At 46.1% G+C, this 13,443-nt stretch overlaps 1 protein-coding gene across 1 annotated transcript in view; it reads right to left on the bottom strand.

The window, feature by feature from the left end:
- Nucleotides 1-341: 341 nt before the first annotated feature.
- lamp1a (lysosomal associated membrane protein 1a) overlaps nt 342-13,443 on the bottom strand; it is a 16,093-nt gene continuing 2,991 nt past the window's right edge. The window contains exons 3-9 of the mRNA XM_067442334.1: nt 12,456-12,672; nt 11,668-11,832; nt 9,067-9,263; nt 8,817-8,939; nt 8,637-8,703; nt 3,145-3,312; nt 342-1,889 (exon numbers count right to left, since the gene is read on the bottom strand). Coding sequence (XP_067298435.1) covers nt 1,750-1,889; nt 3,145-3,312; nt 8,637-8,703; nt 8,817-8,939; nt 9,067-9,263; nt 11,668-11,832; nt 12,456-12,672 — 1,077 coding nt within the window. The 3' untranslated portion in view covers nt 342-1,749. The remainder of the gene's footprint in view (nt 1,890-3,144; nt 3,313-8,636; nt 8,704-8,816; nt 8,940-9,066; nt 9,264-11,667; nt 11,833-12,455; nt 12,673-13,443) is intronic.

Here is a 13,443-nt window from a genome sequence, read left to right on the forward strand (position 1 = left end):
AATGGGCGGAGTCTTGTCGTAATGGATGGAGTCGTGGAGTCTTGTCGTAATGGGTGGAGTCGTGGAGTCTCGTCGTAATGGGCGGGGTCGTGGAGTCTTGTTGTAATGGGTGGAGTCTTGGTGGAGTCTTGTCATAATGGGTGGAGTCTTGCCATAATGGGCGGAGTCTCGTCGTAAATGGGCGGGGTCGTATGAGGCCGAATGGGATCAGAATGAACAGCGGAAAGTAATAATAAAACTGACAAAATTAAGACTTTAAAATGAGCACACACACGCACGCACATGCACACACACACGATAGCTAATTTTTTCATCTGTCATCATTAAACACAGACACAGAGTGTAAGTCATTATTTATTTATTAACCTCAAACCCTGATGCATAAAAATAATGAAACATTCGCTACAAAAGTAACAGCAAAACCAGCAAACGCACCACTGTAGTCACATGACCCACAGACGCGTCACATGACCCACAGACGCGTCACATGACCCACAGACGCGTCACATGACCCATCACGCTCACCACAGAACAGAACTCCAGATCAAACCCATGGTCAGTGTGCTTCATCTTCATCATCATCGTTTAGTGCTCATTCTGATGAAGAGTTTCTTATAAACATCACAGAAAAGCAGATCACACACACACACACACACACTCGTCACTATTTCCCTTTTCACTCCAGCAGCAAACCCTTCATCATCATCATCAGTTACACTGACTGCTGTGTGTGTGTGTGTGTGTGTGTGTAGGGGGGGGAATCATGGGTAATTCACCAGCGGCTTCATGTTTCGAGAAACTATAACAAACATTCCTTATTTATATCAGGTGTCATTTAATGCCAGTCTCTCTCTCTCACACACACACTCTAATATTTTCCATCCTCTACACTCCACTTAAACACACACACCCAAACCATCACACACACTTTCTCCAGTTGTACATTTGAAATAAACGGTTCAGAAGAGTTTATTTATCTCTGTGACCCTAACCCTGATACATGATGAGACATTTAATACACAAACTTATGTAAATGAGCTGATGTCATAAACAGGAAGCCAATAGAGCGGTGCGGGTGTGACATCAGTCCGTAAGCATTAATTAGCACTTCACAAAGAATGAGAGCTCTGATCATTATATTCATGGACAAAACGTCTAAAAACTTGAGCTTGTTTTTATGGATAATCCAAAAGCCTGAGGGAGAATCCCAAAGCGTCTCTCTGGAGGGAATCGATGCAATGCTGACTGCTGATTGGCCTACAGAGAGACGTCACACCTGACCACCAGCACAGCACACACACACACACAGTCTCATCTGTTTACATCAACTAACACAAATAACATATTGCTCGTTGTTATTGTTCATTAATGCATTACTAACGTCAACAAATGAGACCGTGTACGTCATTTTTACAAATATAATAATAATAATAATAATATGGCATTATTTCTGAAGGAGTGACCTCTAACCTGAAACAATTATTTACACAAACAGATTAATTAATAAAACAGCCGCTGAGTGAGACGCACACACACATAGTGACCACTGACCTCACAGCAAAGAATGAACCAGCTCTCTCTCTCTCTCTCACACACACACACACACACACACACACACACACACACACACTCACGCAGTCCAGTGTGTCTGAAGCGGCCAATCACAGGTCAGGCGGAGGACGATGATGAGGAAGATCAGATAGTCTGGTATCCGGTGTGTGTGTGTGTGTGTGTGTGTGGTGTTGAAGATCAGATGGTCTGGTATCCGGCGTGTGTTCTCTTCCTGCCAATCAGATACGCGATGAGGACGATCAGCACCAGACCAGCCAGAGCCGCGCCGACGATAATGGGGATGAGCATGTTCTCCTGATCCACACGACACTCCTCGGCTGCACACACACACACACACACACACACGTTAGGTGTTTGTACTGTTGCTCTAGAATGCTTGATTTGAATGTTGGCCCCTAAACACACGTCCACCATTGGTCAGTCAGTCAGATAGCCCCGCCCTAAACTCACGTGATTGGTTAAGTCAGAAGTTGACATGGAATCACCCCACCAGTGACTGACTCTGGACCTGACACACATTGTGTGTGTGTACACTCCCCTAAAGGATTATTAGGAGCACACACTAATGCTGTGTTTGACCCTTTCGCCTTCAGAACTGCCTTAATTCTCCGTGGTGTTGATCAACAAGCTGCTGAAAGCATTCTTTAGAAATGTCGGCCCATATTGATAGGAGAGCATCTTGCAAATTGTCGCCTCTTTTTCCTATTTGTAGTGGAGATGAGTGGTACCCGGTGGGGTCTTCTGCTGGTGTAGCCCATCCGCCTCAAGGTTGTGTGTGTTGTGGCTTCACAAATGCTTTGCTGCATACCTCGGTTGTAACGAGTGGTTATTTCAGTCAAAGTTGCTCTTCTATCAGCTTGAATCAGTCGGCCCATTCTCCTCTGACCTCGAGCATCAACAAGGCATTTTCTCCCACAGGACTGCTGCAGACTGGATGCTCTTCCCTTTTCACACCATTCTTTGTAAACCCTAGAAATGGTTGTGTGTGTAAATCCCAGTAACTGAGCAGATTGTGAAATACTCAGACCGGCCCGTCTGGCACCAACAACCATGCCACGCTCAAAACGGCTTAAATCACCTTTCTTTCCCATTCTGACATTCAGTCTGGAGTTCAGGAGATTGTCTTGACCAGGACCACACCCCTAAATGCTGAAGAACTGCCATGTGATTGGCTGATTAGATAATTGCATTAATAAGAAATGGAACAGGTGTTCCTGATAATCCTTTAGGGGAGTGTATCTAATTTTGTTTCAACTAAATTTAATTGTGTTTAATCAACCCAATATATTTAAAACTGAAATTTACTTTAATTCATTTGTGTTAACTACACAAAATATTTGTGCTGACATAACTAACTGGGCAGTTGATGTGAGTGAGGGAGACTGTGTGTGAGTCAGTGAGTGAGTGAGACTGTGTGTGTGTGTGTGAGTGAGTGTGTTTGAGACTGTGTGTGAGTCAGTGAGTGAGTGAGACTGTGTGTGTGTGTGTGAGTGAGTGTGTGTGAGTGTGTGTGAGTGAGACTGTGTGTGAGTGAGTGAGTGAGACTGCGTGTGAGTGTGTGTGTGTCCGCACCTGCAGAGAACTGGTTGGCTGTGATGTTGAAGGGCTGCAGCTGCAGACTGAAGGTGTTGATGGAGAAGGTCGGCACCACAGCGAGTGTTTGTTTTGCGCTGCACATGTACGAGCGACCCACACTGCACTGCAGGAGATCCAGAGAGACGTTTCCCGCCTCGAACCGATCTACAGGAGCACAACAACATCTACCTCAGTGTGTGTGTGTGGGCATGTTATTGTGACATATGAGGACTCAAATGTGTATAATGCCATGGGTATGACACAGGTATTACAGGAGAGGGTGAAATATGAGGACATTACCCATGGCCCCACTTTACAAAAGGCTTATAAATCACACAGGAGGAGTTTTTATGAGAAAGTAAACATGCAGAATGTTTCCTGTGTGTGTGTGTGTGTGTGTGAGAGAGTGTGTGTGTGTGTGATGGGTGGGTTTAGGGACAGCGTGTGTGTGTGATGGGTGGGTTTAGGGGCAGCGTGTGTGTGTGATGGGTGGGTTTAGGGGCAGGGTGTGTGTGTGATGGGTGCGTTTAGGGGCAGGGTGTGTGTGTGATGGGTGGGTTTAGGGGCAGGGTGTGTGTGTGATGGGTGGGTTTAGGGACAGCGTGTGTGTGTGATGGGTGGGTTTAGGGGCAGGGTGTGTGTGTGATGGGTGGGTTTAGGGGCAGGGTGTGTGTGTGATGGGTGGGTTTAGGGGCAGGGTGTGTGTGTGATGGGTGGGTTTAGGGGCAGGGTGTGTGTGTGATGGGTGGGTTTAGGGGCAGGGTGTGTGTGTGATGGGTGGGTTTAGGGGCAGGGTGTGTGTGTGATGGGTGGGTTTAGGGGCAGGGTGTGTGTGTGATGGGTGGGTTTAGGGGCAGGGTGTGTGTGTGATGGGTGGGTTTAGGGGCAGGGTGTGTGTGTGATGGGTGGGTTTAGGGGCAGGGTGTGTGTGTGATGGGTGGGTTTAGGGGCAGGGTGTGTGTGTGATGGGTGGGTTTAGGGACAGGGTGTGTGTGTGATGGGTGGGTTTAGGGGCAGCGTGTGTGTGTGATGGGTGGGTTTAGGGGCAGGGTGTGTGTGTGGTGGGTGGGTTTAGGGACAGCGTGTGTGTGTGTGATGGGTGGGTTTAGGGGCAGGGTGTGTGTGTGATGGGTGGGTTTAGGGACAGCGTGTGTGTGTGATGGGTGGGTTTAGGGGCAGGGTGTGTGTGTGGTGGGTGGGTTTAGGGACAGCGTGTGTGTGTGATGGGTGGGTTTAGGGTAGGGATGAGTCACGATTTTCGAATATTCGATTAGTTGATTTAACTATAGAATATCGAATAGGCTGTGCGATTGTCATCTAAAAAAAAAATCCAGGTTTGCTGCGCTGATGCGCTTATGACGTGTTAATGTAACCAGCGGGTGGCGCGCGCTGTCAAAACCGCACGTAAAAGCTGTCAATCAGTTTTCACACAACAAAAAAATAACACATCATCATGCACACTACGTAGAGTCACGATGTCGAATAAGAGTTCTGTGTGGAGTTCTTATAATAAAATTAATGTAAAAAGAAGTGCAGTGCAAACTCTGCCATGCGATGCTTGCTTATCATAGGTCAACCACTACAATGCACAGTCATCTGAGAGCAAAATACCCAGCAGGTCCATCCACAGGTCAGCAGCAATCAGTGGGTAGTTTTATGATCCGATCAACCAAGTCGGATGCTAGACGGGCAGAGCAAACAACGGCCCTCATCACGAAGATGATCGCTAAATATATGCTTCCGATCAACTTGGAGAGGGTTTGAGAAGTCTGATGGAGTTTGTAGAACCCGAGTTTACTGTCCCGTCTAGACCATTGGTCTCTCTCCCTCTCTTTCTTCATATATGTACCCTTTAAACCGTTTTAAATTACTAGCGAATAAAAGCGATAACGTTCCAGTGGACAGATATCTATCATTGATTTTTTTTTTTTTTTTTTTTTTTTTACGAAACATGCAAACATATCACCATTTATACAACAACAAGCTAGTAAGTCGACAAAGCAATTTCGGCCAGAATTACTGTAGCCTAAGCGGTAACCAGCATTGAGAAAAATGTAAAATGCTTATTCCTCGCTTAATTTTTTATATAGGTTGCACGTGAGGTTATTTTAGCCCGAACCAGACTCCGCTTTCTACAGCCTGGTTGCACGTGAGGGGAAAAAGCCTTCTTCCTCTTAAGAGTTGTATAGCCTACTTTTAAGCACTTTTTATTTTAATATAGGCCATCTCTTTACATAAATATTATTGTCTACTTAAAAAAACTGATCTCGTTATTTTTCCAATCCAACTAATGATGCATCTGCGCTTTCTATATTGCGCATGAGGGAAAAAGCTTCCTTCCACTTGAGAATAGTTGTGCACTTTTAAACACTTTTTATTTTACTATATCTCTTTACATAAATATTTTTTATCCTTAAACTGTAATTTCGTTATTTTACTAACCCAACTAATTAGCCTACTCAGTGCTTTAGGTTGCACGTGAGAGAAAAAGCTTCCTTCCATTAAGAGTAGTGTACTTTTAAGCACTTTTTAATTTAATATATTTCTTTACATAAATATTATTTTCTATTAAAAAATATATATAATTTCGTTATTTTTCTAACCCAATTAATGACTCCGCGCTTTCTATAGGCTATCGTTGCACGTGAGGGAAAAAAGCTTCCTTCCACTTAAGAAGAGTTTATGCACTTTATGTCGCTTTACATAATTTTTTTTAACTAAGTTTTTTTTAACTATAATTTAGTTATTTTTCTGACCAAACGAATTACTCACCCGTGCTTCCAATAGGTTGACGCACTTTTCTCTGAGATAGGGCCTATTCATTTTTGATTTTGCCTATTTTTATAAACGGTTGTTCGTGTAGCCTATAGTTCATGACCACTTTACAATATTTCATCAACATAGTTTATTTTGAAGCCTATTCTGTTTTCTTGTACAAAATAAAATATTTTTTAAGTTAAATGCAGAGTAGGCTATAGCACTATTCGCACGGGATAAGTATTATCTAGGGACCTCTCAAATTAGGCTAATTCCCCATCTGAGTTTTGCGTAATAAATAAAAAACGAAATTATGTTTATTTATTACTATAAAATAATCAAAACGAAATCGATGCCTGTTTAATGATTTCATACAGCTATATCTATAACGAAGTCTTGACAACATATCCGGGTAATAAGTCAGTAAATTCGAGTAAAATCACAGGCTTTGCTTATCCCGTGCAAATGCGCGCCACGCAAAACTCAAGATGTTCGGCCAGAATTACTGTAGCCTAATCGGTAATCAGCATTGAGAAAAATGTAAAATGCTTATTCCTCACTTAATTTTTTATATAGGCCTAGGTTGCACGTGAGGTTATTTTAGTAATTTCTAAATCACAGAGGTCCCTAGATAATACCAATACCGTGCGAATAGTGTTTAAGACGTATAAAAAAGACCAGAAAATCAATATTTGTGTAGCCTGCCTGACACGGTATTTTCACAGATCTCATCTCTCATCATGTAGCCTATTTAAAATGGCATAATTGCATCAGTTATATTCTCAATTTAATTTACAGAGCCATCCCTACAAAGTTTTTAGGTTAACTATAGAAGAGACTTAGTGTGTGTCGCACTCGCAAGAACGGGCGTGGCATCAGGATGATTGCGTGATGTTGGTCAGCCTTCACGGCACAACCCGACTGTAGCCTACATTACGATGAACTTGAGTGCACATTAAATGAAAGGCATTTAGGAGATTATCCACACATTTTCCCCCGGCCTTTATTTGCTTGTGCTGACCACGCCACTATCAGAGACCCGGCGTTTAATTGACCAAAGGCTTTTATTTAAGGATATACCTATGCCAGTTTGCGTGCATGCGGGGGAGGGGTGCGATTTTCGAATAATATTCGAATAATTCCCAGCAATCATCGAATATTATTTTTGCTTGAAATGCACATCCCTAGTTTAGGGGCAGGGTGTGTGTGTGATGGGTGGGTTTAGGGGCAGGGTGTGTGTGTGATGGGTGGGTTTAGGGGCAGGGTGTGTGTGTGATGGGTGGGTTTAGGGGCAGCGTGTGTGTGTGATGGGTGGGTTTAGGGGCAGGGTGTGTGTGTGATGGGTGGGTTTAGGGGCAGCGTGTGTGTGTGATGGGTGGGTTTAGGGGCAGCGTGTGTGTGTGATGGGTGGGTTTAGGGGCAGCGTGTGTGTGTGATGGGTGGGTTTAGGGGCAGGGTGTGTGTGTGATGGGTGGGTTTAGGGGCAGGGTGTGTGTGTGATGGGTGGGTTTAGGGGCAGGGTGTGTGTGTGATGGGTGGGTTTAGGGGCAGCGTGTGTGTGTGATGGGTGGGTTTAGGGGCAGGGTGTGTGTGTGATGGGTGGGTTTAGGGGCAGGGTGTGTGTGTGATGGGTGGGTTTAGGGGCAGGGTGTGTGTGTGATGGGTGGGTTTAGGGGCAGGGTGTGTGTGTGATGGGTGGGTTTAGGGGCAGGGTGTGTGTGTGATGGGTGGGTTTAGGGACAGCGTGTGTGTGTGATGGGTGGGTTTAGGGGCAGGGTGTGTGTGTGATGGGTGGGTTTAGGGGCAGCGTGTGTGTGTGATGGGTGGGTTTAGGGGCAGGGTGTGTGTGTGATGGGTGGGTTTAGGGGCAGCGTGTGTGTGTGATGGGTGGGTTTAGGGGCAGCGTGTGTGTGTGATGGGTGGGTTTAGGGGCAGGGTGTGTGTGTGATGGGTGGGTTTAGGGACAGCGTGTGTGTGTGATGGGTGGGTTTAGGGGCAGGGTGTGTGTGTGATGGGTGCGTTTAGGGACAGCGTGTGTGTGTGATGGGTGGGTTTAGGGACAGCGTGTGTGTGTGATGGGTGGGTTTAGGGGCAGCGTGTGTGTGTGATGGGTGGGTTTAGGGGCAGGGTGTGTGTGTGATGGGTGGGTTTAGGGACAGCGTGTGTGTGTGATGGGTGGGTTTAGGGGCAGCGTGTGTGTGTGATGGGTGGGTTTAGGGGCAGGGTGTGTGTGTGATGGGTGGGTTTAGGGGCAGGGTGTGTGTGTGATGGGTGGGTTTAGGGACAGCGTGTGTGTGTGATGGGTTGGTTTAGGGGCAGGGTGTGTGTGTGATGGGTGGGTTTAGGGACAGCGTGTGTGTGTGATGGGTGGGTTTAGGGACAGCGTGTGTGTGTGATGGGTGGGTTTAGGGGCAGCGTGTGTGTGTGATGGGTTGGTTTAGGGGCAGGGTGTGTGTGTGATGGGTGGGTTTAGGGGCAGGGTGTGTGTGTGATGGGTGGGTTTAGGGGCAGCGTGTGTGTGTGATGGGTGGGTTTAGGGGCAGGGTGTGTGTGTGATGGGTAGGGGATAGAATATACAGTTTGTACAGTATAAAAACCATTACGCCTATGGAATGTCTCCATATGTTACAAAAACAAACGTGTGAGTGCGAAAGAGTGAGTGTTTGAATATAAGTGTGTGTGTATGTGTGTGTAAGAGTGAGTGTGTGAATATAAGTGTGTGTGTCATTTACCTGTCATGTCAGACCAAAAGGCGGAGACGTTGATGGCGCTCAGATGGAACTTCTGTGTGGTGGCGTTCTGCAGGTCAGATCAATAAAAAAACAGAAAAAAATGAATAATAATAGATTTTATTTGACACATGATCAGAGACAGGAAGTGCAGGACACAGACAGGAAGTAGATGAGACTGACCAGTGTGAAGGTGAAGCTGAGGTTGGTCAGATCCTCAGATAGGGTCAGCGTGGCCACCGTGACCCCACACGACCCCGAGGCCGCGGTTCTGTTGGGCTGCAGGTTCAAGATCTCACTGACGGTCTGTGGAGGAATCAGATCAGATCAGGAAACATATGTGTGTGTGTGTGAGAGAGAGAGTGTGTGTGAGTGAGTGTATGAGACTGTGTGTGTGTGTGTGTGTGTGTGTGTGTGTGTGTGTGTGTGTCACCTTGTTCTGAGACTTTGAGGTGTGTGTGATGTTGAGCTGCAGCCCCATCAGCGCCTTCAGACAGACGGTGCCGTTGCCGTTGGTTACGCTGTAGTTTCCGCGCACTGGGTCCGGGAGGGGTGAAGGGGGGGGCGTGGGTTTGGGCGGTTGAGTCGGGGCAAAGGTCGTACTCGTCTGATCAGCACTGCAAACACTCTCTACACACACACACACACACACACACACACACACACACACACACACACACACACACACACACAATGATGCAAACGTATCAAAGATGCTTCAGTTCATTACTTCACTGGGAGTCGATCATGTGAGCTTAATTTTGCGAGTGTGTGTGTGTAGTTTATTTGTTTGAGTGAGTGAGTGAGTGTGTGAGTGTGTGAGTGTGTGAGTGAGTGAGTGAGTGAGTGAGTGTGTGAGTGAGTGAGTGTGTGAGTGTGTGAGTGTGTGAGTGAGTGTGTGAGTGTGTGAGTGAGTGAGTGAGTGTGTGAGTGTGTGAGTGAGTGAGTGAGTGTGTGAGTGAGTGTGTGAGTGAGTGTGTGAGTGTGTGAGTGTGTGAGTGAGTGTGTGAGTGAGTGTGTGAGTGAGTGAGTGAGTGAGTGAGTGAGTGAGTGAGTGTGTGAGTGTGTGTGTGAGTGAGTGAGTGAGTGTGTGAGTGTGTGTGTGAGTGAGTGTGTGAGTGTGTGAGTGAGTGAGTGTGTGAGTGAGTGTGTGAGTGTGTGTGTGAGTGAGTGAGTGAGTGTGTGAGTGTGTGTGTGAGTGAGTGTGTGAGTGTGTGAGTGAGTGAGTGAGTGAGTGAGTGTGTGAGTGAGTGTGTGAGTGAGTGAGTGAGTGAGTGAGTGAGTGAGTGAGTGAGTGAGTGAGTGAGTGAGTGAGTGAGTGAGTGAGTGTGTGAGTGAGTGTGTGAGAGAGTTTACTTCTATTATTTAAAATAAAATAAAAAGATAGATAGATACACTTTTATGGACTTCAAAACATTCACTGCCATTATAAAGCTTGTAAGAGGACATTATTAATATACTGTAACAGTAAACAGTCACACACACACACACACACACACACACACACACACCTCAGAGAAAGAACCAGCAGGCCCATCTAATAACCAGCTCAACCGGTTCAGGCAGAGCTACACTATATCGCCAGAAGTGTTGTGCCGCCTCTACACACACCTGAGCTTCCCATTGTTAACCCGTGGGGTTTAATCTGGAGTCGGCCCACCCTCTCTAGCAGCTCCAGCTCTTCTGGGAAGGCTTTCCTCAAGGTTTAGGAGTGTGTTTATGGGGATTTTTGCCCATTCTTCTAGAAGCTCATTTGTGAGGTCAGGCACTGATGTTGGACGAGAAGGCCTGGCTCTCAGTCTCCGCTCTAATTCATCCCAAAGCTGTTCTATCGGGTTGAGCTCAGGACTCTGTGCAGGCCAGTCCCGTTCCTCCACACCAAACTCCTCATCCATGTCTTTATGGAGCGACGCTTTGTGCACTGGAGCGCAGTCATGCTGGGGCAGGAAGGGGCCGTCCACAAACTGATCCCACAAAGTCGGGAGCATGAAAAGTTCCAAAATGTCTTGGTGAAGCATTAAGAGTTCCTTTCACTGGAACTAAGCCGCCGAGCCCTGAAAAACTACCCCACCCCATAATCCCCCCTCCACCAAACTTTACACTTGGCAAATGCAGTCAGGCGAGTCCTGTTCTCCTGGCGACGGCCAAACCCAGACTCGTCCATGTGATTGTCCGACTGAAGCGTGATTGGTCGCTCAGAGAACACGTCTCACTGCTCTAGAGTCCAGTGGCGGCTGCTTTACTCCACTGCATCCCACACTTTGCATTGCTCTTGGTGATGTAAGGCTTGGAAAACCCATTCCATGAAGCTCTCTCCGCTGTTCTTGAGCTCATCTGAAGGCCACAGAAGTCTGGAGGTCTGGAGCTGTTGACTCTGCAGAAAGTTGGAGACTTCTGCGCACGGTGACCCTCAGCATGCGCTGACCCCGCTCTGGGATTTAACACTTCGTGGCTGAGTTGCTGTTGTTCCCAATGGCTTCCACTTTGTTATAATCCCACTAACATTTGAGCGTGGAATATTTAGTAGTGAGGAAATGTCAGGAATGGCCTTATTGCACAGGTGTCAGCCTATCACGGCCCCACGCTTGAGTTCACTGAGCTCCTGAGAGCGACCCATTCTTTCACTAATGTGTGTAGAAGCGTCTGCAGGCCGAGACCTGGAGTTGGCCACACCTGTGGCCATGAAGAGATCCAACACCTGAACTCAGGGATTTGGAGGAACGGCACAGTACTTTTGGCTTTTGGTCATGTTGGGACAGGAAGGGGCCGTCCCCAAACTGTTCCCACAAAGTTGAGAGCATGAATTTGTCCAAAATGTCTTGGTGAAGCATTAATTTTTCCTTTTACTGGAACTAAAGGGCCAACCCCACCCCATAATCCCCCCTCCACCAAACTTTACACTTGGCACAATGCAGTCAGGCAAGTCACGCTCTCCTGATAACCAGCCCAAAACTTTTGGCAATATAGTGTAAAATGTGAAAAATGGCTCTTGGTGTGGAGAAGCTCTCTGATCTTTAATGTTGGAATGACGTACCGTCTGTGCTGAGGTTTGCTGAGGGCATGTAGGCCTCCATGCGGACGCCCGAGAAGCTGATGGTCACTGCGGCCTCCAGACTGACGGATGTGGAGCTCAGACACCTGTAGGTGCTGTTCACCCGCGCCGAAATCCCCGACGCGTTCGTCATCACACTCACGAGACCTGTGGCGGAAACACACGTGAGCGGACGCAAAAATGCTCTTATTATTTAGTATTTTTGTCTTGTTTCCAGTCCAAATATCTAAATATTCATAAATCAAGATGCATTTACAAGATCAGTAAAACGACATAAGATACTTTTTCTTGTTTTGTTGAAAATAAAATCTAAATGAAGTGAGTTTTTGCTTAAAACAGGCAAAATGATCTGCCAATGGGGTGAGAAAAATAATCTTATTTCTGACTGAAATCTTGTTTCTTGCTTCCGATCAGAAATAAGATTATTTCTCACCCCATTGGCAGATCATTTTGCCTGTTTTAAGCAAAAACTCACTTCATTTAGATTTTATTTTCAACAAAACAAGAAAAAGTATCTTATGTCGTTTTACTGATCTAGTAAATGCATCTTAATTTAAGAATATTTAGATATTTAGACTGGAAACAAGACAAAATAAGAAGAGCATTTTTTGCATTTTGTGTGTGTTTGTTGATGTATGTGTTGATGTGTGAGTATGTGAGTCTGGGTGTGTGTGTTTGTGTAAGAGTATGTGTGTGTTGATGTGTGTGTGTGAGTCTGGGTGTGTGTGTTTGTGTAAGAGTATGTGTGTGTTGATGTGTGTGTGTCTGACCTGCGCTGGAGGCCTGTGGGAAGATGTCCGTGTCACTGAGGTTGTATTGCAGGCTGATGTTGGCCACCCTGTACAGCCGGCCGTCGCTGGAGAACTGGAGCGAGAGAACATGAGCCGCACCGAACGCCAGATCCAGCGCTGGAGGAACATCAGCGCCGCCACACGAGCTGCCACTGCCCACTACTGCTGAGGACGGCAGCATGAACACCGCCTCACGCTGCACACACACACACACACACACACACACGCTCATCAACAAACACTGTGGCAAAACAGTACTTCTTTCTACAAACCCGATTCCAAAAAAACATCAATGCTGAAATGTCTATCCAAGTTCTAGAGCAGCATATGCTCCATCCAGACGGCGTCTCTTTCAGGGAAGACCTTGCCTTCTCCAGCATGACAATGCCAGAGCACACACTGCATCAATTACAGCATCATGGCTGTGTAGAAGAAGGATCCGGCACTGAAATGGCCAGCCTGCAGTCCAGATCCTTTACCATTAGAAAACATTTGGCGCATCATAAAGAGGAAGATGCGATAAAGAAGACCTGAGACAGTTGAGCAGCTAGAAGCCTGTATTAGACAAGAATGGGACAACATTCCTATTCCTAAACTTGAGCAGCTCGTCTCCTCAGTCCCAGACGTTTGCAGACTGATATAAACAGAAGAGGGGATGACACACAGGGGGAAACACGGCCACGGCACAACTTTACTGAGATGTGTTGATGACATGAAATTTAACATCAACTTATTTTTCCCTTAAAATGACACATTTTCTCAGTTTAAACATTTGATATGTCATCTGTGTTCTATTCTGAATAAAAATATTGAAATTTTAAACTTCCACATCATTGCATTCTGTCTTTATTCACAATTTGTACAGTGTCCCAACTTTTTTGGAATCGGGTTTGTATAAATAATGTGATAAAAACTACAAAAGATATGATACTGGACTAAGAGTAAATAAAACAAATGGAGAGAGAGA

This window comes from Pseudorasbora parva, chromosome 4, assembly GCF_024679245.1.
Source record: "Pseudorasbora parva isolate DD20220531a chromosome 4, ASM2467924v1, whole genome shotgun sequence".
NCBI classification, from domain to species: domain Eukaryota; kingdom Metazoa; phylum Chordata; class Actinopteri; order Cypriniformes; family Gobionidae; genus Pseudorasbora; species Pseudorasbora parva.